This window comes from Drosophila takahashii, chromosome X (assembly GCF_030179915.1).
Source record: "Drosophila takahashii strain IR98-3 E-12201 chromosome X, DtakHiC1v2, whole genome shotgun sequence".
Lineage (NCBI taxonomy): Eukaryota > Metazoa > Arthropoda > Insecta > Diptera > Drosophilidae > Drosophila > Drosophila takahashii.
The window spans coordinates 702,126-718,391 of NC_091683.1; the positions used below are offsets into that span (position 1 = coordinate 702,126).

General features: G+C 43.0%; 1 protein-coding gene across 4 annotated transcripts in view; it reads right to left on the minus strand.

The window, feature by feature from the left end:
* The window catches only part of br (broad-complex core protein), a 45,913-nt gene that overhangs the window by 16,276 nt on the left and 13,371 nt on the right, over positions 1-16,266 (minus strand). For 3 of the 4 annotated variants that reach the window (XR_011419789.1, XM_070219129.1, XM_017151069.3), the window contains exons 2-7: positions 14,287-14,880; positions 10,341-10,529; positions 9,813-10,281; positions 9,291-9,558; positions 8,920-9,065; positions 8,737-8,787 (exon numbers count right to left, since the gene is read on the minus strand). Coding sequence is in view for 3 of the 4 variants with exons in the window: in XM_070219129.1 (XP_070075230.1) it covers positions 8,737-8,787; positions 8,920-9,065; positions 9,291-9,558; positions 9,813-10,281; positions 10,341-10,529; positions 14,287-14,472 (1,309 nt within the window). In the remaining variant the exon portion in view is untranslated. Of the gene's footprint in view, positions 1-552; positions 3,536-8,736; positions 8,788-8,919; positions 9,066-9,290; positions 9,559-9,812; positions 10,282-10,340; positions 10,530-14,286; positions 14,881-16,266 lie in introns of those variants that run through there. The other variant, XM_070219128.1, reaches the window with a different exon arrangement.

The window sequence follows — 16,266 nt, forward strand, 5'->3', positions numbered from 1 at the left end:
CAGGGTTGCATTTGCAGTTGCCAATGCCACGACCTTGGGGACGACCTTGTAAACTGTTGAATAATTTTGTGGTGTTGCCAATTTTGGGTGTGCTCTGATCGTTGATAATTTGTCACGAATTTCGTGGGATGCTTTTAAAACCAATTTGTCTTGTCTTGTTTTTCGATTCGATTCGCATTTCTCGATTTTCGATTCAATTTCAATTTCAATTTCGACTTCAATTTCCAATTTTGTTTTGCGTTCAATTTTTCGTTCGTTCGATTTCGATTTTGATTTTGATTTTGTGATTTCTCAATTGTTTTTGTTAAGTTTAGCAAAATTTTGAAACATGTTTGGCCTGATTGATTTGTTTTGTATATATAAAATGTTTAGTATTATTTTGATATTTTCTTTTTAGTTATTTCGGTATGTTTTTTTCTATTTTGTTTAATTGCAAGTTGTCAATTTTTTCTTGCGGTTGTCACTAGTGTCTCTTTTTTTCAAACTCAATAGCAGCACCGTTGCCTGTGTTGGGTTCGATTGGGTTTGGTTGGGGGGTTTTTGGGGTATTGGGGTTTTGGGGTTTGTGGTTAGGGGTTCGGTTAAAAAGAACCAAATGTGCGGTAGATTAAAAGTGCTTGGGAACGGTTTGGGTCACACACAGGGGGCTTATTCCAATGTTCGGCTGTGTGCGAGGGTTGGTTCGAGGGTTCGGGGGTCTAAGATTCAGATTCAGATACTTAGCATTGCATTGGGGTCTCCATTTTACGGGATTGGATATTGGATGTGGGATGTTAGTAGTAGCAGTATTGATGGTTTTTCTTTCTGAGACTGCTTCTGCGGGGTTCTTGGGTTCTTAAAGTAGGTGAAGTTCGCTCTCGACCCGAGGGGCAGTGTGTGCGAGAGTGTCGGCGTAGGTGTGGGTGTGATGGGGTCAGAGTTCGATTCGATTCGATTCGGTTCGGTTCGGTTCGGCACACATGACATGAGCACTACGATCTAGGGTTATGTATTCTTATATGAGTTTAGGACAATATGTGCATGATGTGAGACAGAGATAGGTGGAGAGTGAGACAGAGTTTCCTCCATTTGTTTTTTTTTCCTTCTTTTTTTGTTAGTTTCCCACGGGTTCCGTTTAATAACTCCTCGATTGACATGCATACAACAAGGAGGCTGTGGGAGGGGGAGAGAGGGGGCGTGTCCTCGGGATCGGGGGCGTGGTAAATGAAATATCGCTTTGATGTGTAGACGTTTATTGTAATTATCATGAATTGAATTAGAATAGAAAGTGGAGTTCTTCGCACAGAACCGCAATCGCTTCATATCATACATGGATCTCAACTGCATTGGCTTGTGGATGTGTGTGTGTGTGGCTTTGTGGGGGTGTGTGTGGTGTATATATATATATATTTGCTTGTATTCATATAGGTCTTATGTATCTTTACTTAGCAGCACTAAAAATTAACGAACACAGGTTTACTCATCAAAGTATCCGGTCAAACATTTCGGTATAATTATTCAATATTCGCATAACTAACATTAAATACATATATATTATATATATATAAAAAAATGCAAAAAAAAGAACGTACACTATGGGTAAACATTTTTCTTAATCTAGACATACATATGCATCGTGATTTGTGTGTGTGTGCGCATGGGTGTTTGGGTGTTTTGGGTGTGTTGGTGTGCTCTTAACCCTAACTATTCCGAATTTGATAACTATTTTAGAGTACAATATAGAAAAGATCTTTGCAATTGGTCGGTCGTTCGGTCGGTCGCTCCCTTTCGCTCATCACTTCTTCTTCCTCTTCTTTTTCATCTTCTCGTAAAACTTCTACATCTATAAATCGTAACTCTTCAACATTATATATCTATGTACTACGTAAAGGTAAAAAAAACTGCAGCTTGGTCTTTATTATTTGTAATGTGTAACGTTTAGAGAGAGATAATTCATACGTCTAACGCTTTGCATATCCCCCATTGAAATCGATATATACGAACTGTGCCTTATGATAAGTATACAGTGTATACAGAATATGCTCTCCATCGGATAAATTGTATTTAGTTAAAGCCATTTCGAAGAATTCACTACGGGCACCTCTGTTTTAGCTCCTACTTAACGGTATTAAGACTTGTATAGCTGACGACAAAGAGTGAACTTGGATGGGAAAGTGGATTGGGAATGGGAATGGTAATGGGTTAACTTTTGGAAACTTTACAGGGGGGGTTGAGGGTTTTCTTAGGGTTATTAACGGCTATCGATTTACTCTGTATAAACTGTGTATCCTGTGCTTAGCAACTACCGAAGGCAACTAATTGTAACTAGCCTAGACTGTTCTCCCTCTTGTTTTTATTTTTATGAGTGTGCTCATCCGCTGTTTTATCCTCGTCTTTAATATTTATGTGTACAAAAAGCACCGTCTTGTGTGTGTATCTGTGTTCCTATGCCTTACACCTACATATGCTGACATTCAGTTGATTCAAACTTAACAAAAACCTGCTCCCCCTCAACTGGAGAACCCTCTGTGTTGCGGATGTGGGTGCGGATGCGAGTGCGGATGTGGATGTGGATGTGGATGCAGGTGGTGGTGCGGCGGCTGCTGCTGCTGCTGCTGGCGATAGTCAAAGTACATGAAGCCCTATGAGGAGGAGTGATGATTGAGCTGCTGCTGCTGGTGCTGCTGATGGTAGAAGCTGTTGGCAGTGGCCTGGTTGTTGGCTCCTCCACCGCCGCCAGCTCCGCCTGGCTCCTGCTTCGGTTGCTTGAGGTTGCGATGGTAGATGCTCTTGTGGTTGCGCAGGCTGTTCAACGAGCTGTAGACGCGCTTGCAGATATTGCAGACGGGCTCCTTGGTGGGGCGCATGTGTACGTTTTGTATGTGCCGCTTGAGGCGGGTGAGTGAGCTTAAATTCTTGTTGCACGGATTGCATCGGAAGTCGTCGCCACCGCTGGCTGCGCCTGCACCACCGCCGCCGCCGTTGTTGTTGTTACCGCCACCGCCTCCTCCGCCGCCGCCGCCCGAGGTGTTCAAGGCCGAGTTGGAGTTGTTCAGCGAGCTGTTGGCACTGCCGCTCGTCGAGGCGGATGCGGATGCCGCCGCGGATGCCATGTTGGCCATTACGGCGGCGAACATCTGCTGCTGGGTGGTGGTGGGCGTGTTGGGCTGGTTGGGAGTGCTGCAGCTGAGTATCCCATTTGCTTGCTGGCCGCTCGAGTTGTTCGCCTGTTGTTGGTGTTGTTGGTGTTGGTGTTGGTGAGACATCTGTTGCGGCTGCAAGGCGGTAACCGAGAGGCCGCCGTTGCTGCCGCCGCCGCTGGTGGCGCTGCTCCCGTTGGCTGCAAATGTGGAGAGATTAAGGCCACAGATGCCGGAGGCACTTGTGATGGCTGTAGGTCGAGTTGTTGTAGTTGTTGTTGTTGGTGATGGAGTTGTTGTAGTTGTTTTTGAGTTGGAGTTGGTTTTTGTTGTTAGAGAGTAAACGTAGTTGTTGTTGTTGGTAATCAAGTTGTTGTTTATTGTTGTAGTAGTTGTAGCATTTGTCGTCAGTTTACCTGACGACAAGGTGGGGAAGAAAGTCAGAAAACGTCGCATTAGCCCAAGGACAACGAGTTTTTTTATTTTTTATTTTGCTTTTTTTTTGTCTCAATTTTGCGTGATTTCTCATTTGGATTTTGGAATTTTTGAATTTATTTTTTCAGTTTTTCTGCTTTTTTCGTGTGTATTTTGCCGGATGTTTGATCAGAAAACGAATTTCGTTAGCATTTTTTGCATCAAATATGTAAGTTTGCATCATTCTTGCTTTTAGCTTTTTTGCTTTAGCTAGTGGCTAATTTAACTTTGGATTTATTTTTCGATTGCGTGACATTAGAAAGAGAGAGTGAGAGATATACAGAAAGAGAGAGAGAGGGAGAGAAGAAGATGGTAGGGTGGGTTTTTGGGGTTCTTTGGGATATATTGGGGAGTTTTTTTTTGGAGGATGGCATGTGGAAAAGAAAACGGTTGGCTATTCGCATGGCAAATGTGAGAAATTTATTTCTTTTTTGATTGTTCGTCGACGTTTCAGTTTCAGTTCTTTGCTCACGAATTGACGTGACTGTGACTGCGACTCAAACTGTGACTGAGATTGAGTTCGAGTTCAGAATCGATTCTTTCTTTCCTGGACATCGATGTCGATCTGATCGCATGATGGACACTACCGATACTCAACGTGTGCAAAATTGTTTTGGGGTTCTTTTGTTTTGGTATTTGGTTTTGGTTTAGATTTAGTTTGAGGTTCTTGTTGGTTGGCTAGTTTTGGTTTTGGGTTGTTTGGTTTTGGTATTGGTATTGGTTTTGGTTTTGGGTTGTTTTGTTGTAGTTTGTTGGGTTTTTGTTTAACTCATTACCATATAGTGTGCGGTGTTGTGTGGTAATTTACAAATTAGGAGAAGGAAAATAGTAGGAAGAGCATTTGAGTTCAGACGTAAAAAGAGGGCAGGTGTATCGGTTTGAGTGTGTGTGTGTGTCTGGGTGCTGTGTGTTTTGTTTGTGTGTGTGTGTTTGGTAAAACACCATCACCATAAGTTCATATTATTCGGTTTCTGTTTCATTGTTCGTGTTTTCTTGTTGTTCTTGGACTTCCCGTACCTAGTGTGTCTCTGTGTGTGTGTGTGTGTATTTGTTGGGGGTTCTGGGTTGTGTGTGTGGGTGTGTCACTTAAAAAGCACTAGAATTAAACCCTTGCCAAATCACCTTTGTCTTCATCAACATCATCATCATCTCTCTCCCGGATCTTAATGGTAATTTCTAGTTTCGATTTAAATTTCGATAATTTTTCTAATCATTGTTATGAGAATTTCTTCAAATTTACATTGTGCTTAGATTACAATTTGTTCTCTTGGTCCTTTTTTACTTGTATTTTTAGGACTGTCGATGGGTTGGAGGAGGTTTTAGATTGAGATTTCATATTTATTTCTATTTTTCGGTAATATTATTTCAATAACTTCACATCTGTAAACTCCTCCATACCATCGACAGTTCTTAAATCGTTTGTGTGCTTAGGTGGTAACTTAAATAGATTGGTGGTGGATACATTTTTCGATTTTCAATTTTTCGCCTGGGTCACCAATTGCGGAACTTAAAATTAGTGAATTTTGAATAATTTATTCTTGGTATTGCGATTTCTGATTATTTCTCCATTCTTTTCTCGCAGTGTTTTGTGTGTGTGTTTGTGTGTTCTTTGGTTTTTAATAAATAGGAGCAACAAATATATATTTATATATAGAGCGTAATTTAAAGCGGTTTTGTCAATCAAATTTATATACTTGAAGCCTTGTTGTTTTTAGGGTTCTCTCAGTTTTGTGTTCTTTAGTGCTGGTGGGTGGTTGGTGTGGTTGGGTGGGGATTTAGGATTTGGGAGAAAGGAGAAAGGTGGGTGTGATTGTTTCATGTATCGAGTTGTCTGCTTTGGTCGCCTCGGCGGGCGGTGGTTGTATTTTTGATTTTGAATCCATTTTCGGGGGGAGGGGGGTTTAGTAAAGCGGATTTATATACGTATACAGGGGGTTAGATCGATCAATTCTTAACAATATTTATGTATATACTTTGGAATCATATATATATACGTGTGTGGGTAGGTGGTATATATATATATACGATATATCACGATTATTTGGGTGGGAATTTTAAATTTTGGTCGGTTAGTACAATTGGAAAGTAAATAAAGATTAGCGTTAGTCGATCAACTTTGGTGTTAGTTCCCTCTGGTGATCATTTTATTGTTAGCTGGTGTGTTGGAGCGCATAAAATAGTTCATGTATGTGTGTGTATGTGTGCGGTGTGTGGGTGGGCGGGGATGTATGCATGTGTGTGTGAGTGAGTGTGTGGAGGTGGAGATGCCTTTTGACTTTTGTGATTTCAGAAAGCCAAGGGTTCGCCTCTCTTCAATTTTCAATTTCACTTCAAGGGGAACCTGTGTATGTGTGAGTCCTACATGTCTGTGTGTGTGAGTGAGTGAGTGTGTGTGCGTGCTGTGAGTTAGCGTGGCCAAGTAATCAATTGAGGCAGCAGTGTGGCCGTATTTTCGTGCGGTGTCGAGTGCGAACACATTGCGTATGGGTTGGTCTGCCGAGAGTCGCGAATCGGATTGAAACGAAACGAAATGAAACGCGCGCCTGGTGTGTACTGTACCTACTTTGTATATGTGAACTAATGCCAATCTGTGCCGAGTTCTGGGGTCTTGAGCCTAGGCCTAGACTATCGAAGGTTTTTCGAGTACCAGCGGAATGTTGTGGGGTTTGTCGGTGTGATTGTGAGTGTTTGATTGTGGGCTCTTGTGGGTTGGGTATTCGGGGGTCGGTCAGTGTGTACTCAAAGCTGAAAGTGTGGCCGAATTTTTGGGGGGACAAGAGAGAGAGAGAGAGACAGGACCCAGGGGCAATATTGGGGGGTGTCGTGTTTGTTTTTTTTCCGGGGGGACTGGACTGGTGGGTGGTAAACTTGGTAAACTAAATGAAAACCGCTTTTCCCTCCATCACAGGCTGCGGGGGCTTCGACAGTTGTTAACAAAAGACACATTGAAAATTAATGTGAAAATTCGTTCGAATGCAATTGTTGTAAATAAAGCTTTTCTTTTGACTTTTGCTAATATGGGGGAACGGGTGGGTCGGTGGGGTGGTTAATTTGGTTTTGGTTTCGGGGTTGGGGGTTTACATAGTTTTAGACACAAGCACGACGACGTACAAATAAAGGAAAGAGTTTCAATATTCAATATATATATATATATTATGTAGGTATGTATATATTCGATCTTCAAATGCGTTGCGTTTTACATGGAAATTAAAATTTGACACCAATAAAATTTCGATTGCAAAATGTACTCGGTGTTCGCTTCTCTGCGGGGCATTTTCTCCCCGTGTCTCATGTCTAGTGTTCTTTTTTTAAGCCATATTCTTGGAACACAAAACGGAATGGAACGTAATGGAAAGAAACTAAGAAAAAACGCAACGAAATGGGATTCACTGGGAACTCTACGCTACTGAAATGAAGGCATCAAATCGAACTGAAAACTTAATTTTTCCTTACTGAGTTTTGTTTAAAATAACAAAAAAATAGGGGGATCTTTTGGGAAAAACAGAACATACTATACTTTCTAGCTTGGGATCGCTTATTTTTTTGGAGTTCTAAGCATGTATTGGTAAAAGGGCAGTGTATTGGCGTGTTTATATATGTGTGTGTGTATTGTTTGTGTGAGTGGGTGCGTGTTGCTGTTGTTGTAGTACATTTTGCTGGTATTTGTTGTTTTTTCTTCATTACGAATACACAAAAGATCTGCACACAAAATGGAACGAAACGAAACGGATAAGATGCAGAACAAAAACGGAAGCGGATTACGCAGTCGAAATAACGAAACGGTTAAGAAACGGTTAAAATTAAAACACAAAAGGTCATATATGTTTGTGGTGTGTGGCATTCGGTTTGGTTTGGTTTCTGGCCTTGGGATGATTGATCGGGGTGATCGGGGGAGTCCATAGCGAACTGAATGAAGCACTCTCTGGTTTTCTGGCTGAAAATTGTTGCGGCCTAACCGCTAAACACTCTGCTGCAAGGCAGCAAGTTAATTAATTTTGCCTAGTTCATCAAACAAAAAGTCGCGGTGGGGGCGAATTTGTAATAAGCGGATGTGTTTGCCAAAGTTTCGCGGCTACCGTTTATTTAGCAATTACCCTATATTCATTATGCATCATATTCTCTTGGCTTTTTTGGTACACGAATGGCATGGAAAGCATGGAAAACCGACTCTTAATGCGTGTGGTTTCTGGGGGGTGGTTGAATACTTTAAGGGTGCTGGGGGTTTTGGGTTCTTTCCCTGGGTTCTTCTGTTCTTCTTCTGGCATGTGCGTGTGTGAGGGTGTGAGTGTGACCGAAACAAATGAAAACATTTACCATCGAAACAATCAAACAAGAAAGAAATTTATACACTTTATACGGCTACGACGGGAACTCGACTTGGAATCGCAACGAACCGGAGTTTATCTTATTTTTCTTCTTTTTTTTTAGGGTTTTTAAGGAGGAGGGGGTTTAGGATCGGTTCAGTTTTTGGGGTCTGCCGTTGGTTCCAAGGATCAAGTTAGTTTTTTATTTATTCTTTTTTTCTTTTTTGACTCGGGTGCGGATTCGGATTCGAGTTGAGTCCAACGGGAAATAAATCGAAAGTTAAATCAAAAGTCCTGCTCCTGATCGACACGCATACATATGCGACATGTATGTATGTATGTGTGTGTCCTCAAGTCAGTCGAAACGCAAAAATCGAAAGAAACAAAGGAAAACAACGGAAACGAAAACGGAAACGAAAACAAAACGGTAATGATAATGACAACGAAAAGAAGGTTACGACAACAAAAATTAGGGATCGTTAAACTATGTAGTTTGAAAATTCAACCAAATATTACGGGCAGTAAAAATGATCTCTCAGCAGTTTTTTTTTTCAAAATAATTTCGACTTATATTCTGGCTTTGGTTTTTATGTTTAAGATTTTAGATTTTAGATTTAGTTCTTCTTGGTATTCTCTTTTACTTTTTGGTTTACGTTTGCTTTTAGCCTTTCATTTCTTTTGGTATTCTGGTATCTGACTTGGATAGACTCTTTTTTTGGTATATATTATTCTGGTACTTGCATTTGCATTTGCATTTGATGTAAAAAATGTAATAATGAGCTTTTGAGCGCAAATAGAGCGGAACAATAGAGTACGGATAGAGAAATGTTCGGACTCACCTTGAGGGGAAACGGCGAGGTCACCGGACTGCTGCAATTGTGTGTTGAGACCTGTGACATGGGATCGTATTCGAATCGTATTCAAAGAGGAAAAGCAAGGATGAGAAAGAGAGACAGAGAGCGAGAGGAAATGCGTTAGTTAGTTAGTTCTGTAGGATCGCTACGCACAATGCGTATACGCACCAAGCAACGCTGAGTGATCGAGATTGCTCATGGGGAAGTTGAAGGCGGCGGCATGAAACATCTTGTTCTCCGCCGGCGACATGATGAACTGCGGGGCGGCGTGATGAGAGGCGAGTCCGTCACCGATCTCCTCGTCGTTGCCAGAGCTGCAAAAAGGATTTGGGGTGTCAGTAGGTTGTAACTAAATCCAGGAATTTTAAATCCCTTTTTCAATGCGCCTAAAAGTATGCAATCACTTTTTTTCGCTGCCTGCCTAGACACCTTCATAAATGATTTAAAAACGATCGATATTATCGCATCGATATTGTGCAAATATCGAAAATATCGATCATTTTCAAGCTCTTATCCAAGGACTCTAAAGAATAACCCACCTCAAAGAACCCTTGCCGCCGTCGCCACTACTGGAACGATTGGCATCGTGCTCGCCGGTGGAGTCGTTGCTGTGCTCGTCATTGGCATTCGCATTGTTGTTGGAGCACACGAGCTCCATGGGCTCCGACTTGACGTCATCGGCGCCCGCCCGTGCGAGTGGCGATGGTGTGAGGCTGCCCAGCTTGTCGCTGATGGAGATTCCGTTGCCGTTGCTCGCTCCGTTGCCATTGCCATTGCCAGAGTTTCCGTTGCCAGTGGGTCCATTACCTGTGGGTCGAGAGTAATCGGATGGTTGTTAAACATAAAACATAAGATAAACTTGAAAGTAGAGAAGACAGTAGATTTTTCGGAGAAAAATATTCTTGATTTTGATTTTGGAGAAGAATTGACCTTGAAATTGAGAGTCTCTTTATCTCTATCTTAGGAATATGAAATGGAATCGATATTCCCTCCCTTCAGAGATGGAGAGTAGGGTTTTAAGACGTTAAATTTTTTTTTCGGGGGTGGTATCGAACACTTACGCTTCTCCTCCTTGAGCGGCGGCGTGTTGTTGTTGTTGTGGTGCTTGATCGTACTAAAGTCGGCCGGAGTCTGCTGGGGCGAAGTGCTGCGCGCATGGAGCGGCGGCAAGTCGGGGCTGTTGTTGTTGCTACCGCCACTGCCGACGGCGCCGGAGAGCGGCAGTCCTCCGTTGTTGTCCGATCCGCGCAGGCGCTTCAGGGCGTGCGAGGTCTCCTCGGCGACGGCGGCGGCACTGCTGCGATGCATCATGGCCATGCGCTTGAGCAGCTGGTTGTTGATGTGCGGCGGGAGGACCGACGGCACCACCGATTGCGGCGGCGGCGGCGAGCCGGCTCCCTGGCGGCTGAACAAGGTCGAGGCGGAGCCGCCGTCGTCGTGCAGCGAGCCATGATGCGGATGTGGATGGGAGTGCGAGTTGATGGGCGTGCGGCCACCGGAGTTGGCCAAGTTCTGTATCTGAGCCAGGTGCTGTTCGGGATAGATCATCTTGATATCTGGATATTGTACGGGATGGGTGGGTTACTTACGCTATGTGTGTCCTCCGCCTGCTGTTGCGTTAATCCCGAGACGCGCAGCACCTCGGCGGTCTTGAGGAAGGACTGCAGGGACTTTTGGTGCACGTTGACCTCGCCGTGGTAGATGAACTCCACCAGCGAGTGCAGGTCCATGAAGTTGACATCCTGCAGCAGTATGACCGGGTGTTTGCAGGGTGTGCTCTGTAATATGGAGATCGAAGGTGAGATTAGTGGGTGAGTCAGAGTTTGTTTGCCTGGGCAATTATCTGTGGCCCAGACAACCTTCAATTGTCGCTGGAAATGTCAACAGGCCAACGAGCGATTTGAAGTTTGCATTCGCATTCGCTTTTCGCCAGCTGCAGTTTATTTCCTCTGTGTGTGCCATGTGTGGCTTCCCATCCTCATCCCCCAGCCACCATCCATCCCCCATCCCACTTTTTTACACATTCAGGGCCAGTGCATTCCAGTTTTTGCTGCGTGTGTACAGTGAATTTCACTTATCAAGTGGAACTCCAACAAAGGGAGCTGCTCCTCTGCTGTTTCAGTTGCTGTTGCTGTTTCGTTTCAGTGTTTTTCTCTGTTTTTTTCCTCCTCTGCCTTTGCTGCCTGGCTAGAAATTGGGTCAAGTCTCGCCTCGTCTTTTGTTGCTCTGCCCTGAAAGAGACCCTGCAAACTTACTGCATTCCGTGTGTGCTTGTCTTATTTACTGGCTTGTGCAATTTATGTGCTCTCTCACACGCACACACATATTGGATATTTGCGATTGAGTTAGCGCTAAAAGATTGCCAGCATGTACATGTCTGTGGGGGATTGTGGAATTGAGGTCAATTTGAGGAAAGAAATGCGTCAGGAGATCGGGAGATCGAAAGATCTGTGCTCCATTGCAGCTGGCCTAGCAAATCATATCATTATTATAGTTTTTTTAGGGGAAAGTAGTCTAGATTTTGAACTTCAAGAAGATCCGATCTTGAAATAGAGAAAAATTAGTCTTGATTTTGTTTTTCAAGAGCAAAATATTCTCTTCATCTTGATCATATCATATCATCTCTTGCATCATTTGTACTATCGATCTCGAAATAAAGAAATATTAGTCTTTTTCAAGAGCAAACTATTCTCTTCATCTTGATCAAATCATATTTTGAAAGTAGGGAAAAATTTGCCTTGATTTCAAGAGCAAACTAGTCTCATATCATGCCGAATCATATCATCTCTTGCCAATGCTAATGAGGCCTGGCCGGAACACAAAAGCCAGAAATGCTTTTAGCATTAAGCGAAGCCATTAAGTCACCTCTAGCCTAGAATCCCCCGGGTCTCCAGTCTCCTGTCCTCGCCAGCTATAGCTATATCTTTTGTTGTTTGGCAGTTTTTACACCTAATTAAAATAATGCGCTGCAGTTAATTAAATATTTATGCATAGGCGCAAAGTCGCGCACAATTGCGACGCCAAGTGCTTGGGTCTTTTACTCCAGTATTTCTGTTTCTGTTGCTGATTCTGATTCTTTTTTCTGTTTCTGTTTCTGTTTCTGGGAGGGAGCCAAGTGTCTGGTTGTCCATTTTGTCCATTTTGTCCAGTTGACTACTGTCCGCTGTCTCTGTCTCCTTTTGTTCACCACCTACTGCCCACTTGTATGTATTTCAAATTGAATTTACAAAGTTTTGTGCCAGAGTACGATGGCAACGTTTTTTGTATTTTTGCATTGCACTGCCAGTCAGCCAGCCAGCAAAGTTTTGTATACTAATTTCTTGGGTACATAATTCTACAGCTACAACTACAATTCACAAACAAAATAAAAAAGAGCTCAAGAAAAATTGAGTCGGCCTGGTCTGGTCCCTCTTTTGTTGGCGTTGCTGTTTTTGTCCCGCTGCATTTAGTTGGCCTTTTTAACAAATTAAATGCCGACTTTTTCTGCTCGCGCAATTTCTTGTTCTTATTCTTGTTTTTCGGTGGAGTAGGGGGTATAAACTTTTGCCAGGGACTTCTTGACATGTTCTTGTTTCGGTTCCCGTTCCCATTCCCAAAAGCCGTTGCGTAATCAGTGCTGGGGATTGGCACTGGAACCCCCTCGACGATTCTCTCCTAATTGCAGTTCTTCTTCCCAAAAACCAAACAAAACCGAAAACTGAAAACACTCTTTTTGTTTGTCGGCCTCGCGCATAATTTGGAACAAAAACGGAAAATAATAACGGAAAGCACAGCAAGTTTTCTATCATGTTAACAAATCATGTCGAAAGAGACAGTAACAGAAAATGGAGGGCGGTGTTTTTGTATTTTTTGTTGTATTTTTGGGGCTGGGGGCTGGAACTTTGTAATTTATATAATTTCTGCTGCAGGACCTCCTCGACCTCCTGGCTGTCTTCAATGACAGCTCGAACAATGCAAATGGCAAACGTCGCCATCCACCGTACAATCCCCCGTCCCTCTCTAACTAGCTAACTGGCTAGCTAGCCCCATCCTTGTCGCTCAAAAACCGCAATTGCGTGCAAATATTTTCAATGCAGCAAAGGCAACGGCAAAGGCAAAGGCAGCGCAAAGTTTTTGGCGGGCAAAACGTAAACGTCGTCGGCAACAACAGCGATTCACATAATTTTAATGTCATAATAAAAATAATGAAGCAAACTGCGGGCTTTCTTTCCTCCTCCTTTTTTTCTTTTTTTTTTTTGGAGGGCGGGTCGGGCTGCATTAGTTGCAAGTTTACTTTGACTCCAAGTTGGGGATAGTTCAAGGATTAGGGAAAGAAAGGGGGTTGGAAGAGTGGTCCTGACATTTACACTCCTCCGTGGTCTAGTTGCGAACCACAGATCCTTGTGCGTTGCATGATCCAAGCACACAAATCAATCATACGTACTGTTGTCCCATGCCATCGACTCATTTGCACCGCAACCGGAGCTTATAGTGTGTGTTTACTGTACAGTCTACACACCACTTCCTTCCTTCCTTCCTTTCTTCCTTCCGACAATTGCCGTGCTTTTGTGCCCTTTTTTACTCTACTTCGTCTGTTATTTGCCGTCGTGTGCAACTAAATAAATTAAAATGCTAGCAAAACGCCATCGCCCTCCCCTTTCTCTCGACTAAACTTACTCCTTTCCATAATATTTTAGCTAAAAGCACACAACTATTTCTCCACTTGCTGGCTAAACAAACTTTGCCGTAACAATTTGCCCATTTCGGCGGAAACGGGAAGTGGTTTTGCGGTATTTAAGTAATTCCCTCGGCTCCTTTGAGGTGGAATGATCAGGATCGGAACTTTTATGGGTTTTACTCTTTACATAGAGTAGTACACACTTCCCCAAGTGTATCCCAAAGATACTGCACATATGTGTCTGTCTGTAAAGATAAAGCGCACATCTCACAACAGAGAGAAAGAGGGAGAAATTTGCGATGGGTGCTAAGTGGGTCACACATATAGACACGCACGCAGATTGCTGCCATATCATCGCTGAAACTGTAACTGTAAATGCGTTAATGCAATTGCGAAAGTATTTACACAATAAGAAGAGTCCAGAATTCAGTATATTTGTTCCAAATATATACATCCCAAATACAGAAAGAAGCGAAAGTTGTTTTTACACTTTCAAATGGAACAAGATTGTATTTTAGAGCTCTTAATATAAGGTATGATATTCCTATAATATTTGTACTTTTTAACCACCCCTGACTGTTCCTAGTTTTGATATGGGAACCTATATACCATATATAGGGTTACAATATTTCAGAAATATTCATTTCCTTTGAAATATCTAGAGTTACCATCGTATCTATATACCATGTAGGGTTACAATATTACAGGAAAAAATCTTTTCCCGATGAAAAACCGAATCCAATGATTTGGGACCATAGGTTATAGATTTCCCTTGGAATATCTAGGGTTACCATCGAATCTATATACCATATAGGGTTAAAATGTTACAGGAAACCTATTCCAACGACTATAGACTAAATTTGATTTCTATCACTCACCTTGAGCAGCTCGCGGAAGTAGGGACTGCAGGCGGAGAGGACGACGCGGTGGGCCTTGATGCTGCGCCCCTCGCAGGCGAGGGTTACGTCCACGAAGGCCTCGTCGTCCCGCAGATTCTCGAAGGCCGAGGTTATGCTGCTCTGGTAGTTGTTCCAGCGTAGGCAGAAGTGCTGTGTGTCGTCCATTTCGATGGGCTGTTTCTGATTGGTAGTGGGGGGGTACTGGTACTGGTACTGGTACTCTACGCTATCCTGTTGTTCGGGGTCACCAGGCGTGGGCGTTGGTGTTGGTATGGGCGTTGGTATGGGTGTTGGAGTTGTTGATATTGGTGTAATTGTGCTTGTGGGCTGCCGAGCGTTGTGGTCGTTGTTGTGGCTGGTGTTGTTGTTGTTGTGATCGTCGTCAACCGACACAACGCTGGCCTTCTTCGAGGTCACCTTCTTGCGTATTTTGACGGCTTTTTGGCGGCCTGGCCCACCGGTTTTGGAAGGAAGGATGGTATTCCTTACTTGACTCTCTTCTTCGGTTACTTTTCTTGATTATTTGCCGATTCCTTAGGTAGCTGAAGACTTGATTCACTAATGATTATTTAACTGAAAGGAGAAAAGCAAGCGGAAAGGCAGACAATTAGAAATTGAGTGGAAAATCAGGGAACCCCTTGATGTAGCCCCCCTTTTATATTAAGTTCACTGCAGTTCAGAGTTCGCCTTGGTTATATATTTTTTCCCCGATTTGTGCCGTGCTAGCTGAAAGTTGTGCATTTGTTTCTGCTTTGCAATGGTTTTTTGCTCGCTCTGGCTTTTTTTCCATTTCGCCCGTTGTTCTGCCGCTGTGTTTCTTTCGCATTGCAACTATGCGAAATGTTTCAAAATTGTTAACAAATGCAGTTTAAAATGTCAACCACGGCGACGACGCAGCAGCAGAAAGCAAAAAGCAAAAACCCATTTTCTATGTCACACAACGCGAATCAAAATTAAATAAACTATCAAGACGACAATTAGCACTCGCAGGGGCAGAAGAAGAAGAAGCAGTAGCAGCACAAGCAAAAAATTTATAACGAGTGCAGAACCGTTGAAAAAAAATCTGAACAAAAATCAACAGCAACAAAAAATGCCATAAAAAACGGAGTGAAAAAGCCAACGCATCGCAAATGGGAGGAGTGAAAACAACAAAAAACCAACAAAAATATATAAGCGAATTATAACAAATGCGAATATACCAAGAACACTTGTATGGGAACAGGGGTCGTTCTGTTCCCATCTGGACATCTTGCAGAAAGGCAAAAAAAACCGAAAAAAGCCAAAAAAAATTAATTTGAATACAGAAAACTTTCGGGGCTCCCTCTCTCTCTCTAGCTCTCACGATTTCCCGTCCCACTCTCGCCAAAATGGTTTGCGAAATTGCGAATATTCCGCGATAAGCGATTTCAGCAACAGAGCGACTGAGGCAGCGGCAGAGGCAGCGAGCTTTCGCTCGGCATTGAAAGTGAAAACTATTAGATAAGTCCGCCGGGTGTGCGCTGCACTTTTTTGCCATATATATATATACTATATGTATCCAAACCCACAAGCTGATACGTATGAGTGATGTGTCCGCACAGAAATAGCACCCCAAAGCTATGATATCGTCATCCCATATTCCCATTCCCATTACTTGCTTTTATTCCCATTCTGATTCCCATTCCCACTGATTCTCCAATTGCATGGGGAGGGCTCACCTTTCTCCAGCTGGCGCTCTGATTGGAATCCGATGCTACCCTGCATTTCAAACTCTTCTTCTTGGCTTAGCTGTTCTTATAGCTTGTAATCTCGAATCTTACGATCTTTTGGTTTGAAACTATTCTGCTGGCGTATACGCAATTTCTCGTATACGCAATATTTCGCACTCAACAAAATAGAAAAAATTCTACACAAGCACACACACACAGGCACACGCGAAGGATAGACCGTTAGAATCTGCGGGAAGAATCTGAGAAGCTT